Source organism: Podarcis gaigeae, assembly GCF_964106915.1.
Source record: "Podarcis gaigeae genome assembly, chromosome: 5".
Lineage (NCBI taxonomy): Eukaryota > Metazoa > Chordata > Lepidosauria > Squamata > Lacertidae > Podarcis > Podarcis gaigeae.
In genome coordinates this window covers 81,823,044-81,840,898 of record NC_139681.1, presented here as the reverse complement: position 1 = coordinate 81,840,898, position 17,855 = coordinate 81,823,044, and the positions used below count along the sequence as shown (strand labels likewise).

At 42.4% G+C, this 17,855-nt stretch overlaps 1 protein-coding gene across 2 annotated transcripts in view; it reads left to right on the top strand.

The window, feature by feature from the left end:
- Window positions 1-17,855, top strand: part of PPM1L (protein phosphatase, Mg2+/Mn2+ dependent 1L) — a 171,991-nt gene that overhangs the window by 120,872 nt on the left and 33,264 nt on the right. The window contains exon 3 of one of the 2 annotated variants that reach the window (XM_083739863.1): window positions 4,077-4,251. In XM_083739863.1, the coding sequence (XP_083595989.1) occupies window positions 4,077-4,251 (175 nt within the window). The remainder of the gene's footprint in view (window positions 1-4,076; window positions 4,252-17,855) is intronic. The other variant, XM_083739862.1, reaches the window with a different exon arrangement.

The window sequence follows — 17,855 nt, the reverse complement described above, 5'->3', positions numbered from 1 at the left end:
CCGCCTTAAGACTTAGAGCAGACTCAGATGCTTGAACTCCCAGAGGGAACAAAAAGCATATCAAGTCCTCCTTATTTCTGACATCCAAAATGGGGGTCATGGAGTGATGCATGAACTTTTTCTGCTTCAGGAACACAAGCTGCTTTCTTGATAGGGACAGGGAAAATACAAAGAATTGTTAGGGTTTCTAACAGTGCCTTTTTGTATGTTTATTGTGACCTGCCTGGGAAGTATAGAATTGGAGGGCGGTATAGAAAAAGCTTTAGATATATTCAGTAGATAAAAACAGGACTCACTCCCCCCGCCCCATTTCGTCCTCTGCACTCAGATTGCTAAAGCTGTGAAGTGTATGAAAAGGGCAACCAAAGTTATCAAGGGGATGAAGCAACTTCTCTGTGAGGAAAGGCATGTGGAGCATTAGAGAAAAGGCAAGCAAGAATGGAAGTGTATAAAAATGATGCATGGTATAGAGAATGGGGATAGAGAAAAGTTTTTATCCCTCTTTCACAACTTTCAGTCTCATGGACAATGCAGTTAAGTTTTGAAAGATTCAGGCAAAAGAAAGTACTTAAGCTATGGAACTTGCTCCCAGCCACGAACAAGTTCATGAAGGAGAAGACTATCAGTGACTGCTAGCCATGTTGGTTATGTTCTGCCTGCACTGTGGCTCACTACTTGCATACAACTGGGGCAGCAGCACATGTTTTCCAAGGTTGCATCTCCCCAAGTGTGCTCAAGTAAAGCCATTTCAGCTTCCACCAACCATGTGGACTGTGCTTGGTCACAAGAGGTCAAAGGACATTTTGGGTTGATCTGGGAATGAGTTTGCATTGTCGGTATTTACACACACACACACACACACACACACACACACCTGGGCAAAATTTCATTGGAGGTAGTTCTTCAGTTCAATAGCAAAAGTGACCTCAGGAATACATTCCAGGTGGCAATGTTTAGAAGTTTTGTCCAGTATTAAAGAAGTGCACCACTTGTTAACATTTACTTCAACCTTGATGCACCGATAGCTGGCTCTATCATTAGGCAAAGTGAGGTGGCAGCTTCAGGCAGCAGCTTTTGAGTACCATAAAAGGGTAAAGGTAAAAAGGGTAGCAAATTATTGGTAAACGTTTTATCTTATATTGGTTACAATGGGACAAAATTCAAGAGTTGTTTTCTTGTCTTAGAATGCTCTTTATAAAATAATTTATAAGTCATTAGTCTCCAGAAGGTGTTGGACTCCAAATCCATTCAGCCTCAGCCAGCAAAGCCAATGGCCAAGAATGATGGGAATTGTAGTTTAGCAGCATCTGTAGGGCACCATGTTGACTATCCAGGGTCTCTTAGCTCATTATTGGTGGGTTATTGTTGTTGTTTACCTTTGCTAACCATTTTTTACCTTTTACTATTTGGGTTAGAAGCTTACTACTATCAGTTTATGCATTGCCATATATTTGGCTTAATGTTGCCAAGATGTTGTGTATTCTTTAAAATGCAAATTCAACATTGTGTACTTTGCTCTCCTGCTGAACAACTCTGCATACTTTGGATATCTTCCAGGCCATTGGCTCAAATAATGATGTGTTATATTGTTTATTGGCAATCTGTGCTATTTAACAACAGTTCATTGGTGGTTGAGTGCCAAATTTAGCTATAGCTAAATGTTCTGAATAATTTAATCAAACAATGACTAATTGAGGGAACTGTACTTAAATTACCAAAAGCAAGCATTGCTCTTCAGCCATCCTGCTGAGGCGTTAAATGATCCTTCAGCTAGAAAAACTTTGAGTCAGCCCAGTATATTGGTGATTTGCCAAGCATCTTTAACAAGTTGGACATATGGTGGCTGTTCAGCAGCAAGAATCTAGCAATCTAAACAACGAACATATGATTGTTTACACCACAGCCATTGTTTACATCGTAGCCATTGAGCTTCCAGTTGCGCCTTCCATTCATTCACTGTAATTCAGGCTTTCCTTTTTTTGAAGAGCGAAAAAGAGGGCACATTTTCTTCTATATTTAACTATGGATCGCTATGACGACTCTCATTTTACATAACCTTGAAAAAGAGGACATGTCCTGGAAAAGAGAACATATGGCAACCCTATCAGTGAAGAGGAGATGCGTGTCTTGAAGCATGGACATGTTAGAAAAGCCACAACTGGCCACAACTCCCTGTTCTTTGTCCACAGTGTGCTTGGAGCCATGCATCTGTTAGACACGTTTGCACATGTAAGTGGCAAATAATAGCTGCCTCATAAAGTGCCCAGTGTCTCATATAATATTGAGATGGCAATAAGCGGATTTGTAAAAAAAAAAAGCTTTCCTCAGTATATTAATTCCTTTGTAACGTCAGAGAATGTATTCTCCATTCTTGAATACCACCTGAAATGATAGTAGGAACCAAAGTGTTCTGTGAGTTGGTACCTGGGGAGAAGCAGCTCTGTGCTTCACCTGCAGAGCTGCATCCTAAGGCAATAGCCATATTTATATACGTTGGTTTAAGAATCTCACGGTGTTAAGTAAGGTTAGTTCATTCCTCACTTGTGATATCACTTTACAAAGATTGCAACAGTAAATATTACTCCAGTGATATATTTGGGAATTCATATCTAGTTTCTTGTAGTCATCTAGAAGATAATATTTCTTTTTTAAAAATGATGTGGAGCCCACAGACGTGGTTACCATGAAACCAGAAGTAAATAGGGTAGAGATCTGTGATAACCAGATCCAAAGAAATCCAGAAATTAAAACTGTATTTTAATATTTTGTTGGAAGCCGCCCAGAGTGGCTGGGGAAACCCAGCCAGAAGGGCGGGGTATAAATAAATGATGTTGATGCTGATGTCTCAGGGAAGGCAAATACTCACAATACCTTATTATGGCAACATGATTTTTCAAGGGGAGGGGAAGCTAGTTCAGAAATCAAGAACCGTATGAAGAACAAGGCCAGACCTCACATTAGGCATGGGGGGGACAATAGCATGTTGGCTATTTGCAGTATGGTAGCGCTGCAGAGAGCTTGCTGGGGAGACCATGCATTAAAAAAGGGACTGAAAAATAACTTAAACAAGGTTTTAATAACAAAAGCAAAAACTCCATTTACACTAAATACATCAACAACAAACCAGACCCAACCACCAACCCATCCCCCAGGGTAATGGGAGAGCTGGGTGCTGCTCCTTATATACTACACCCAATTGCCAACACAGCTTAATCAGTACAACTCAGCAGCACCTGCTGTGTTTCACAGCTGTAAAGCTGGGTCTCGTTATCTTGCTCTGGCCCTTGCTCTGGCCCCTTAAAGACATACACATCGGGTGGAACAATGATGAACCTTTACATTTAAAGAAACCATTCAATAGATTTTTCAAGGGGAGGGGAAGCTAGTTCAGAAATCAAGAACTGTACGAAGAACAGGGCCAGACCTCCCATTAGGCATGGGGGGACAACCGCCCGAGTGGCTGACTTTGGGTGCCATAAAGGGCAGCAAATGTTTTCCACTTTAATTTGTGTGTGTGTGTGTGTGTGTGTGTGTGTGTTTGTGTTTCTACTGCCAGGGAGTGGGAGAGGCACTTGTGGAATATTCTGCCTCAGGCGCCAAAATAACTTGACTGGCCTTGGGTAAGAACATAATAGTCCACCCTATTCTAATCAGATGCCTTGCAAGAAGTCTGCAGGCAGGACCTGAGTGCAATAGCACTCTCTGATGGTATTAAGAGACATACCCCTTCTGATATTGGAGGCAATATATAGCCATTATGGCTAGTTGCCATTGATATCCTATCCTCCATGAATTTGTCTAAATCCATTTTAAAGCTCTCCCATTGCTAGCCATTGCTTCATCTTCATTCTGTGGTCATGGATTTCGGAATTTAACTGTGTGCCGTGTGAAGAAGTACGTCCTTTTATTTATTTATTATTTCACAATTCTGATATTACTGCATTTTTTGAAAACGTTAATATTTTTTGCATGTGTTTAAATATGCCTGTACAAGGAGAAATGTGACAAAACAGATAAGTCAAGTAACTAAGCTTTACCCGAACAAAACTAACTGGGTTTTCTCTTTCTTTCTTTAGTCAGCAGCAGAATATGTTAAATCCCGCTTACCTGAAGTCTTAAAACAGCACCTTCAAGACTATGAAAAGGACAAAGAGAATAGTGTTTTGTCTTACCAGACCATCCTGGAACAACAAATTCTGTCCATTGACCGAGAAATGCTGGAAAAGTTGACGGTATCTTATGATGAAGCAGGTATGTTGACAATTCAGGTGGAATGTCCACCTGTGGTCTTTCTCGTGGTGGAAGATCTTTGAAACTGCAGCCATCCTAGTGACATGATTTGTTACAGCACATTCGCTTCTGCAGAACTCTCACTTCTTACACACATACTATGGACAGCAGTATCTTTCATTTTTTTTATATTTTTTTTTTGGTATCCTCCAGACTACGATCTGAAAAGAAAATTGCTTGTTCTGTTCGTCTGGTAGACAGAATGATGAAATAAAGAAATTTTCCACTACAAAGAATTTTTAAAGATGAATAACTATCCACATCACACAGTAAGGGTTAAGACATCCCTGTCCCTGATTGCACAAATCTCTAGATTTTATACCACAATTTGTCTCTTGTTTTGCTTGACTTATATGGCTGAACCCTGTTGTTTTTCTTACCATCAATCCTACTGCATCTGTTCCTTTAATCACCACTTTTTAAAAAACCCATCTGGTTTATATACACAACGCAATAAAGGACAGTAATTCGGTTTTATATAATCTGTAGAGCAAAGCAGAAATCAGTGACTTGGCAAACACTTCAGATGCATGTATATTTTATATCTTTTTGTGACTGTAAAGTGAGAAAAGATATATGTTTTTTATATTGTGTGCTCGTCAGATGATCCAACCATCTCTTTTCAACTTTAGGCATAGGGAGAAAAAGTAGATGGCAGAAAATTATAAATGCATCTAAAAAGGGAGGGAAAACACAACTTTTTATCCCCATTGGAAAATATGTTTGAACAATAGAAAAGAAGTGTGAAGCGTCTCCCCCATTTGTTTTTCCTGTTTAAATTGGGTTTTTTAATGCTGAAATGAGGCAATCATGTCAGATTTAAGAGCTGCACAAGCAAGTCTGGAATAAAAGTCTTTTGTGAAAAGCGATTTTTTAAAATATATGTACCCTCCGAATGGCACACACTGCAAATATGAGTCCTGTATTTATGCCCATAATGAGGAAGATAGGCTGCTTTAGTATTCTAATCAAGTCTCTTGTTTGGTACAAGAGGAGTAATGGTGCTACCTGTTCTGAAGCGAAGCCTGATTATGACTGCTCTGCAAAATATGTGTGGTTTTCCAAAAAAAGGAAAAGAAAAGCCCACAAAATAATAATACTTGCAGCAGATGTTCGCAATTCCAAATCCTTCAGCCTTTCAGCTGCATGACAATTCTAAGCATAACGTTTCCTCCTGCGACGATAGACTTCAGTGCTTTGTCAAACTTCTTTCATTTTAATGAGAAGGTCAGATTGCTCCTCAGCAATACAAGGTGTGCAGTAGGTGGAGTGCTGGGGAGGCTGGGTTTGCAAAAGGGAAGAAGAGAGGCAGTGGTTTTAAAGTGAGCAAATTATAAGCACTTCAGGTGAAAGTATAACTGTCTTCATATACATCAGCAGGATGGCATCAGAACATATCCTCTGGCTGCCTCTCAAGTGCTTAACATCTATAATCAGAAGCAGCTGGAGTTCTCCTAAGTGCCAGTCGGAAATCTAACGTGGAATTAAATCTTTGAGGCATCTGGCATCCTGAAACTTCTGCCGTAGACACAGCCGATCGCAGGGCCTGGCTCACGATTGAGCTGAAGTTGTGCAACAGCAGAAGGGTTAGGCATTGTACTAGTTCACTTAGTTCTTGAGTTCAGGCTGCAAGCTTCTTTGGCGTAGCCTTGGGTCATATGTCGGCATTCCATTTTAAAGGTAAAGGTAAAGGTACCCCTGCCCGTACGGGCCAGTCTTGACAGACTCTGGGGTTGTGCGCCCATCTCACTCAAGAGGCCAGGGGCCAGCGCTGTCCGGAGACACTTCCGGGTCACGTGGCCAGCGTGACATCGCTGCTCTGGCGAGCCAGATCCGCACACGGAAACGCCGTTTACCTTCCCGCTGGTAAGCGGTCCCTATTTATCTACTTGCACCCGGAGGTGCTTTCGAACTGCTAGGTTGGCAGGCGCTGGGACCGAACGACGGGAGCGCACCCCGCCGCAGGGATTCGAACCGCCGACCTTTCGATCGGCAAGTCCTAGGCGCTGAGGCTTTAACCCACAGCGCCACCTGCGTCCCTATATTCCATTTTAAACCATAGTTAAACCAAACTATGGTTTAAAGGTGACACAGTGCAGCTTCCTGGTTCATGCCACTAAAATCGCAGGCACCTTGCTCCCCCCTGACCCTGCTGCACCATCACAAGCCCAGGTTCAGACGTAGTGATAAGCTGGAACTACAGCTTAACTTCTGGCAGCACAGCAGGAAGAAAACACCTCTGATTTCAGCATTATGCAGAAGCAAACCGCAATTTCACCGTTAAACCATAAATTAACTTAACTATGATTTAAAGAGGCTGGCTCAGTGATCCCACCCAGGTTTCTGTGGGGAGCTGCAGCCCAGTTCTCAGGGGCCAGTTGCTGTGTCTATGATGCATGTGTTGTCACATTCATGCACACTTAAGACTTCTTAGGCTCACAACAGAAAACGTAATTTGTGAGCAATGGTGAAGACTTGAAAATGCCAGTTTAATTCTAAATCAAAGGAAGGTTTAGCCCTCCTGGTTGCAAAGTTTTGAAAACGTTTCACACTTCCTTCAGCTTCTTGTCTGTGTTACTACAAGGAACATAGGAAGCGGCCTTATTCTCAGTCAGACCACCAGCCCAGCTAATGCAGTATTGTCTACACTGACTGGCAGAAACTCTCCAGGGTTTCAGACTGGGGACGTTCCCAGCCGTGCCAGGATATACTGGGGATTGAAACTGGGAGCTTCCTCAAGTAAAGCCAAATACTTTACCACTGAGCTGTGGTTTTTCTGCTTAAAAAAGGTAAAGGTAAAGGACCCCTGACAGTTAAGTCCAGTCGTGAACGACTGTGGGGTTGCGGCGCTCATCTTGCTTTACTGGCTGAGGGAGCCAACGTTTGTCCACAGACAGTTTTTCAGGGTCATGTGGCCTTTCTGCTTAAATAAATTTAATTAAGGAAAGGTTGCATGGGTTTTTGATGACGGCCAACCTCATCATGAAGCAATCTAAATTGGCATACCTCACATTGCCGATTTTTACTGAGGAATCATTGGTATGTTGTTTGTTATGTTCAAGGTGCTTTTGGATTTAGATTTCTTGAGCCCCCCCTCTATCCTATCCTATCCTATGGCAAACTGCTTTTGAAACTGGGGTGGTTTTCAGATATTATGTAGCATATGAATCTGCTACTCAAAATTCCCACCAGGTATGCCCAACTTGCACCTAATGTAAGCCATTTAAAACCAAGACCTTAAATTTTAAGACTCTATTTTTACTTGCCTCATGCCTCAGAATACTTATGACTTCATGTGCGTTAAACACCATAAAGGGTTGTTTATCTGCAGGAATTAACTACCCACCCCCCACTAGATATCCATTTACTTAGCTTAGATTTCAAACTATGGCCACAGGATATCTGACTGCTAAACTGTTTTACTAGACCAACTGATGACCTTTGTGTATGTGGATCAGGCTAGATTGAAGATTGATCGGGCTTTCTCACCATTTATACTATTTCACCTACAGGTATTCATTTTTGTAATTTTCTAGAAGGTACATCAAAATTAGATGGTTGATAGCCAGTGTCAGGAAGTTGTTTTTATCTACAGGGTATATTTATATATTCAAGTAGCAAGAAATGTATAACTAACTTTTTTGACCCAAAATGTCCAGATGTTTCAGAGAATAATGAGGAGGGGTTGTTTCCACAGGGCAGTCCCAGTACATTTTGCCGCCTGAGGCGAAATGGCAAATGGTTTCCTCCTCCCTCACAAGTCAGTGTGCAAAATGTGCAATGCTGGCCAAGATTTTTTGGCACCTGAAACAGAGAATCTCCAGAAATGTCTCTCTCTGGGAATAAAAGAGCAATAAAAACAACAATTTAAGTAACCTAACCATTTTCTGCCCTCTCATGACCCCCCCCCCTTCCATGGCATTCATGATGTTGCTCACTCATAGGGCTGGCCCCTCCTTTCCCTGCCCATAGCACATAGGCAAGTCCCAAATTTTTAATATCAGGTTCCGCCCATTTTATGGAACCTTCAGGCATAATTTAAAACTTGCAGAATACAAAACATCCAATTAATATATCCAATCATAATCCAATTAAAATAAAAAACTAAAATAAAAAAGACCAAATTAAATAATTTAATTTAAATTTAAAACTTGCAGAATAAGGAGTTTCAAGTCAGGTACAGTGGTACCTCGGGTTACATACGCTTCAGGTTACATACGCTTCAGGTTACAGACTCTGCTAACCCAGAAATATTAACTTGGGTTAAGAACTGTGCTTCAGGATTAGAACAGAAATTGTGCAGCAGGAAGCCCCATTAGCTAAAGTGGTGCTTCAGGTTAAGTACAGGTTAAGTACAGTTTCAGGTTAAGAACAGACCTCCAGAATGAATTAAGTTCTTAACCCGAGGTACCACTGTACTCTGTTTCTCCATCTTTGATGCAATTTTATATGTTAATCTGTCCTTCCAACTGTACCATGTCATCAGTGGACTCTGCATTCTTAATATCCTCTCTGTGTGTAAATCTTTCTCATTAGTAAGTCAGCACATCAAAGCCACCAAACAAGATGAGCTCAGCTAAAAATAACCATGTGAGTTGACAAGATTTCCAGTGAAGTTTTAACTAAGGAAGCATTCCAAAAAGAAGGCCTGCTAAATGTAATAGGTGGACTCTGTCATCATCACATTATTTTCTGTCCCGTGTGTATGTGTCAATGCATTTTTTAGTAAGCCGCACGTGGGATATTTTGGTTTAGTGGTGTCAGAAGAGAGAGTAACAACCAAGAAGGAGATTGAGGTGCAATCCAAACACTCACTGCCACCCCGCTGGTGGGTCTCTTCAGCTTCCCCGGTCCTGTTGGCCATGGCTGACACAGTGGAAGCTGGGAGAGAGAAACAATCAAACCCAGTGAGGTTAGCTTGGGATCCAGTCAATCTTGGACTGGCTCAACCTTGCCCGCTCCCCACCCTTGGAATACTCCATTTGGGGACTTTCTGCTGGCTTCCTCCAGTGTTTGGCAGGTGGAAGCTGCATCGTTCTGCACCACTTTGCCAGCAGAGGCTGGCAAAAAGTCAGCTCAGCCAAGAGAGGTGGGTGGAGGGATACCCAAACTGGCATAAAGAGAGTTTGGGTTGCTCTGCCATGTAGTTCAGGTGCAGCAGGGCAGCTCAGCCAGGGTGGTGTTGTTCTCTGGCTTCCCAGTGTTGAGCATTGCTACCATTTGTGGAGAGGAGAAGGCACAGGGAGCTGGGTGCAGGATGGACACAGGAACAAGAGCATTGGATTGGCTCTGCAGCCGTGCCTGCACCACGCTGAGCTCACCACACCTTGCCCCTCCCCTTCCCAGTAAGTGGCAGTGGTCCTCAACGTCAGGGAATGAGGCACATCAGAGACTGTGGGTGTCTTTATGATATATGGTTTATTTATACATACATAGGACCTGAGACTATGATAGAGGGGTTCACGGCATTAACACTCAAAAAGGGTCTTATTTGCCTTGGATTCAGGCAGAGTTCCAGCATGGCCCTCCCTCCCTCCCTCCCTCCCTCCCTCCCTCTCTCTCTTGCTGCTTTCTGCTTTGCTTCTGGGTCCTATCACTGCACTTTCAACTCTAAACTCTAGTTTTATCTATTGAGCGAAGCCCAACCTTTTTGCTGTCTTGCATGGAGCCCCTTAATCCCCATTAATGGCTCATCAACCAGGTTCTCATCTGACCAGCAGGCTAGCCTGGCTCTTCCAAAAATTAGAAGCCTTGATTAAATTCTAACACTTAGTGGATCTAGGAATTAAAGAGGTCTGGCACCCAGCTTAATACCCCCAAACTCATAACAATATGCAATAAGCCTACGTTTCTGAGCACAATTCAAAGTGTTGGTGCTGACCTTTAAAGCCCTAAACAGCCTCGGCCCCATATACCTGAAGGAGCGCCTCCACCCCCACCGAAATAAATAACAAAATTAAAAAATTGTCCAGTAGCACCTTAGAGACGTAAGCTTATACCCAGAACAAACTTAATTGGTCTCTAAGGTGGTTCTGCACAATTTTTTCATTTTTAAATTTATTTTGACTGCATCAGACTAACACGACTACCTACCCGAATCGAGAATCATAGAAGGCGCCACATTGAGTCGCATGAAATGGAAGTCCATCAGCCTCACTAAGAAACTTGCAAAGGTACAGAATGATATCTCCTTTCTGACTAAATGCAAGAACCCGGACATTATACGTAACGGTCTTAGAATTAAGAACCCTCTGCCCCCATCGTTCAGCCCAGACACTGAGGTCCAGCTCCGAGGACTTTCTGGCGATTCCCTCACTGTGAGAAGTGAGGTTACAGGGCACCAGGCAGAGGACCTTCTTGGTAGTGGCGCCCGCCCTGTGGAACGCCCTCCCATCAGATGTCAAGGAAATAAATAACTACCTGACTTTTAGAAGACATCTGAAAGCAGCCTTGTTTCGGGAAGTTTTTAATGTTTGATCTTTATCATGTTTTTAATGTTCTGTTGGGAGCCGCCCAGAGTGGCTGCGGAAATCCAGCCAGATGGGTGGAATATTAATAATAATAATAATAATAAGGTGTGGGTTAGGTTTCGTGGGTCCATGCATATATGAAAAAAATGCAAAAACGCGTAAAGCCATGGACCCCTGGACATGCACCCCCTGTAAGGTGGAGGGCTGCTTGCCTGGCTTTGGGAAGGAGGTGGGAGATCTCTGGCAGGGTCCTGGGCATGCATGTGGGGCCCATAAGTTTTTCTTGTTTGCAAGTGTGCCCATAGACCCCAAAAGGTCTATGTGAAGCCATCTTAAATGTTGGTACATTTCATATACAGCAGACTAAAGGCTTCAGACCACAAATTTTATTGGAAACAAGCCTTAACATGTACACTAAGGATGCTTCTCTTCCAGTTGGAAGATGGAAGGTATCTTGGCTGGCTGGTTGCAAAGAGCTGTTTAGAACAAGAGACCAAAAAAATAAAAATAAAATTGGTTTAAACAAGGGCTCCGCTTGAAATAGAAACTGTCTGGCCTTGACAAAAGATGGCACAATCCCCAGGGACAAAGCAATGGGAAAAAATCATTTTCAGCAAGATGTCGGGGAAATCCTTCTTCACCCAAGGGAAAAAAACAAATAAACTAGGTTGTAAGTCATCTTTCCATTTCCAGTCACATCGGACAACAGGGCCCCTGAAAGGCGGGTCGGCGATGAGGGGCGGGGAGAGAGACCATGCATATAGGCCAGCCAAATGGATCAAATTGTGGACTACATGATGATGCAAAATATATTAACAGCATAACAACAAAGCTTCATGTGATAAAGCGGGATGATAAAGCAGGATATCAAATCCAAACTCCTCTTCATGCTTTTATTTAGGGCTGATACCCAAGCAAACAATTCTTAGTCAAGTAAAGAAAATGGGTGTTGGTTCATTCATTAATCAATTATATCTGCAGACATTTATATTTCACAAACAAGAGTTTTGAAGAAAAAAAGGAAGTGTTGCCTAATATAATTGTTGGTACCTTTATTAGAACAATCAATGCCTTCATTAAAATAATAAATGCAGACCCTGTCTTTTTTATAATTGTTTTATGCAATCAGAACATATTTTTTAAGCCACATGTTCTCACTTGATTCATTTAACCCACTATCTGACTAAGTCACTTCCAGATATCTCTGGTATCTCTTGTATCACTGTGAAACATAAGATGCATTTAAAACATAACCTAATGCACTAAAATTATTCTGTGTGTGTTTTTCAGTTGAAGTGATTCCTCTATTTTAGGAATCTTTTGGGGGAATTACTTGTACTCATCCTTTTGTTTTGCCCTTTTATGTGTGGTCACCCCAGAGAGAGAAAGAGAAAGGTGTAATTATGCTACAAAGTTCATAAACAGATGAAAAGTTTGTTATCGTTTCAGGCTATCAGACTCTAGGTCCAGCAAGGCTTCAGATTGCTATTCAGGATCATCAGTGATATTTATTTATTTATTGTGGAGAATGGGAAAGCAAGTTGGATGTTCTGGTTAAAATTTATACTCCAAAAATTGATTCCTCCTTTCGCCCATATCTCCAGCTACTAAACCAGTTTCGAGCCCAAATTTAGAATGACAGTATTTTACTGGCTGTAGCCTTAGAGATTGATGGCAACGTGACTGGAGCCATTCCCATGGGTATTTACGAAGCCACTACAAGACTGTGGCTAAAATAACATGAGAAGAAAACAAGCAAGATTAAATGTCAGCCTTGTAGGTCAATAAATTCATCTTCCCCCTCCCTCCCTCCCTTCCTCCCTCTCTCTCCCTCCCTCACCCTTTCAAGAAGGGACATTGGGAATGGGGTCACTGAGGGAAAATGAGCTTTTTCTATCAGCAAGGGATGAGGCAGTACATCTGGCTTTCTTTTGTTGAAACAGCTGCGTTGAGACCAGCTCATTGAGATGTCACTTGGGCAGACCAACCATAATAAATATCCCAAACTGGAAGAAACCTGAAACCGGGTGGCAGTGGTATGAAAAACACAATAATAAATCACATATAAATTTTCATTTGGCTACCTTTCCAAAAGTTGTGCGGATCGGTAGAGCAACTACACTAGCCCTTCGTCTGGCCTGTCATTAGGTCCCCACAGACCTTTTGTGTGTTTGGTGCACAAGGCATCTGCACTCAGCCTGTGCCATGATTTGGATAGATCTGCTTTGCGTATTTGTGTATTTGCAGCCAAAGCCGCGCTCTGATTGGCTTGTCCATCACTTAGCAATGGGGTTCTTAGGTTCATTGTAATGAAATGCGTACATCAATAATCCACTTTCAATAATTCTTTAATGAGCATACTTTAAATTAATTGTTGAGGTTTATGAACATATTTGGGGTATGTTATTTTCATATTATTCGTCTCACAAGAAACCGTTAGATAGTAACTGAGCTGAACACTATCTGCGTGGCTTTGTAAGTGGAAATTTAAATCAGATTTCCCTCTTCAAAGTCCTGATCTTTTTCTGCTGGACTATTGCAGCTATTTATCTGCTGCTATTTAGCCCTCCTTAATTTACCTCCTAGTCAGCTACCTCACCACCAGTCCCTATTCCTCTCTAGATGGAAACTACCAAGTAAATGTTTGCATGCATCAAAACAAAGTCTGCTTTGTGGATGCATATACATATATCCTTGTGATGACTTAATCAATGTAGAACTGAGTTGAAATTTCTCAGAAGAATTCCCCCCCCCCCCCGAGAAAATGGATGTGATTTTTTCATTTTTCTCAGTCTCTGTCACCTTAGGGAAGTATTCCTCTGAATATTCCTCATCATTTTGTTTGGTTGGTTGGTTTTGTGCTGGCCTCCATTTTCTTCCCACAGAAAGATGCTTGTGGAGCCTGCAAATGGCAGGCGTGGTTTCGAACACAATTGCTGCTGCCACTAGCAAATAAGGAAATAAGGTGTCTTTGAATATCATCCACCATCTTTTTTTGAGCAACCACCATTTTCCACTACTGATGTCCCAGAACAATTCCACCTCCAGACATAGATCCAGGCTGTCAGCAAAGGAGCTAACATAAAACAAAACCTTAAAGGGGGTGGTGGTGGGGTCTTTGTTACGATTACCACTAATGATGAGCGCCAGAATTCTCCAAATTCTGTTGAAGAATTTGTCCCTCACCTGGAGAAATTTAGTGAAATGCTCCTCCTAGTTCCTAGGGTAGAGAAGTTCAAGAGGCCACCTGCACACAGCTCTCAATTGGTCTGCTTAATAATGAACATCATCTGATCCTGCAGCCTCACTCGTTTTAGTGAACATTTTGAATCAGATGCAATATTGGTTTTGGATTCTGCTCAAGGAAACATCTCTAGAAAAGGTATTAGGCATGCCCAGTGGAGTTTTCTGTTTTTCTCATGCAATTTGAAAATCTGCCTTGGGAAGTATCCTAATTCAGTTTCATAAGTGTGGAACTACTTACTATAGAAGGAGCCCCTTGGACACAGAATTAGTTTTGATTTTAGCCATAGCACTGAACCATTAAACAATTAACAATGTACCAAGGAGATCACTTTTTAAAAATTGTATCCAAGCATCAAATCATTGGTTTGCAATTGGCTTTCGCAATTAACACTGTTGGGGGTGGTCTCTTACTAAGAAATATAACAGTGCAATAAAGTGTTGTCCAGTATATTATTACCAACATTTAGAATCCAAAAAAAGCTCTATTCCTCTTACAGACTGTTTGCAACTTTCTCAAAAATCCCGAATCGGGAATATATATTTCTATTTAATAATGGAGGAAAATGTATGAATTCTGTTTAGGTGTTCTGAGCATTCATGCACGTAAAGGAATTATTCTGTGATGTATGTTTGCAGGACCAAAAAAAGATGATGATTTAACAGTTGCAGATGAGCCCCAAAATGAAAATATTCATGTAGAAATTAGAAGCAAAAATATTATCAATTACGACTGCTTTAATCGGGTCATACCTGATGACAGCTTTAATTTATGATTTTCAAGCTAACAAATGAATGCACCTAACACTTATCACATTGTGAAATGTTGTTCCTTTGTGTTAAAGTACATCACAAGACAACCAGCTGTGTTGCATTATGTTCCTCTTGTTCCCGGCAAGTTCGTTTTGATCTTTGAAGGATAGACGCTGTAACCTGTAGCCTTGTGATTCAATCCTGTGAGCTGCTACCCTGGAAAAGGAAGTATTTTTGGGTTGGAACATACTGACTGTGATGTCACGACCTGTGGAATTTCATTGGTGGTGTGTGCTGACCCCGCTTGGCAGCCAGTGATGCTTGATAATAGCTCAGGAGAGGTTATGAGTCACTGACATGACATTTTGTTCGCCAGAGCACCCAGCTATGCCAACCCAAATCAACATGCCTAATATTAGACAGTGACGTCCAAGGGTGAGATTGCGACATGTAGAGTGCATAGGACAGTCTTACTTCACTGTCAAAACACAAGATGTCACTGTGACTTTGTTTGTTCAGAGTTGTGCTGATCAGCATCCAGAAATTCAAATCGACAGTTCTTATCTAATGGTGGTTAGCGGGAATCGCTTTTGCTTCCACAAGTTAGCGCACTCAGTTCTCACCAGTCCCACCAATTCAAGTAATCCTGTATGCCCTCCATGAGAGGTCACCTGCAGCTAGGCTGCTCTGTGCAGGGTTCAGGCTGAATATCAACAGAGAGCAGAGATCCGCTGTTGCTTAAGAAACAGTCAAAGTTGAGCCCTGTATAGGGGCAGCAGCAGGATCTCAGTTGCAAGCTGCACCTTCACTGAAAGGTGCCTCTGGTCACACTGGGGCTTCTGGGATGGGGTCCTTTGAGTCTGAGATATGGCAGTCCTAGGGCACTGGCACCAGAGCCTCACCTTGCAGAAGTGCTGCTGGGTGTGGCCTTGCATGCAGTCAGTGATGAGGCAGAGTGAGACAGCTGCCTCAGGTGGCTGATGCTGAAGATGCAGGGAATGGCCAGAGCTGTGAGTGCCATGTGGCCTGCCCTGTACTCACTGTGCTCGCCTGCTGCCCTTAAGTGCAGTGGAATACACTATCCTTTCAGCAGTATTGGAGAGAGATTCAACTACCTGTATGTGCCTTGGGGGAGGGTGTCGCCTTGTCCTTCGCCTCAGGTGGCAAAATGTCTTGAGCTGGCCCTTCATGCAGTTCTCCTTCTGACTCGAGTCCTTCCCCTCATCCCCTGGAAGAAGGGGAAATTGACTCCAGGGCCATGACAGAAAGCTGATCTGGAGGTTGGGAGACTCTCCAAAACAGAGTGGGCTATTACACTGAGAACTGTAGTACATAATGGGAATTGGCAGACCTCAAGCACCCTGACTTTTGGGGGTGTAATAGGTTTCCCCCTCAAACCAAAGCCACCATTGGTTACAACCAAATAAAATTAGGCTTTTGAGTAGAGGAATACCTGTCTGATGTCTCCTCCAGTTAATGAGCCGTCCCTATTCAATACATATAGGATGCCTGAAGAGCACTACATGCATGGTCTTGTTTACTTACAAGTCAAAATAATAGTAGGAGTACATTAAAACACAGCGTTAAAATACAGAACATTAAAAAGGCAGAAACATGGTTAAAAAATCACAATTATTGGTCAAAACTAACATTTGAACACTGACCAGTTGTGACGTGGCACAATACCATTATTGAACCAACCAAAGCAAAATCTCCAGTGTAGACACAGCCTAAGAACAAAACATAAAGCACAAAGGGGTGGCACTGCTTTCATTGACACCCGTGTCCAGGTCTACTGTTCCTCTAAATTAAATTATGCAATCCAAATTGTTTTCCTTTGCTCCTTAAACATAACTTTGGAAGCTCAGAAAGCGACGTTTTAAAAAGCTGCCTCTTGTATTTTCCTACATGTTAAAGGACTTAATGTAAGCAATCTTTATATTGAGGTGCCCTGCAGCCAGCAGGAGAGTGGACAGTTATTTATGGCTACCCTGATGAAATTAGCTGCTTATCTGATATATGGCTTTGCTACTGATGTGTGTTAGTCCTTCATAAAACCTGATTGCTGGAGCCTAGGGATAATATGGCTGTGGTTGAAACAATTTGTCAAATACAATATCCAATCCTGAAGGGGTTTTTCTAGCAGATGGGCCCTGTTAATGCTTCTGCTCACTAAGCGATCAAGAGATGTCTGCAGCATCTACAAACTAGTCATTATTTATACCGCTTGTGATGGATCTGCTAATTAAATCCCTTGAGGTGACTCAAGAACTTACCAGATGGGACTTTGCTTAAGACTGATGCTTGTTGGAAGCTGGGAGAGAAGATGTGTTTGCCGTGTCCTGGTCCATCTAACATTTGTGTGTGCACGTGTGTTTTCCTTCAAACATTGCAGAGCTTAATTTGAGGAAGCCTACAGCTAGAATATAGGGACGCGGGTGGCGCTGTGGTCTAAACCACTGAGCCTAGGGCTTGCCGATCGGAAGGTTGGCGGTTCAAATCCCTGCGACAGGGTGAGCTCCCGTTGCTCGGTCCCAGCTCCTGCCAACCTAGCAGTTTGAAAGCACTGCAAAGTGCAAGTAGATAAATAGGTACCGTTCTAGTGGGAAGGTAAACAGCGTTTCTGTGCGTTGCTCTGGTTTTGCCAGAAGCAGCTTAGTCATGCTGGCCACATGACCCGGAAAAACTGTCTGCAGACAAACATCGGCTCCCTCGGCCAGTAAAGCAAGAGGAGCGCCGCAAACCCAGAGTCGTTCGCGACTGGACTTAACTGTCAGGGGTCCTTTACCTGTACCTTTTACAGCTAGAATTGTGGTAAATAGACATAAGGATGTGGGAAATCATTACAGAACAGCCAGAATTCAGTTTCTGGCCAGCATGATTGCAGGGGTCAGAGTATCGGACTAAGTCACAAGTCATGCTGGTTGAGGATAATGGGAGCTGTAGTCCTAAACATCTTCAGCAGGTCGGTGAGAGCTGGCTTATAGATGGAATATATGATTTTCTGTATACCCTGTAGTAATAAAGGGGCTACTAAAAATTCCATGCAAATTCAGGTAGGGGCCTGGAATTCAGAAAGGGGATCTGCAGTATTCTCAA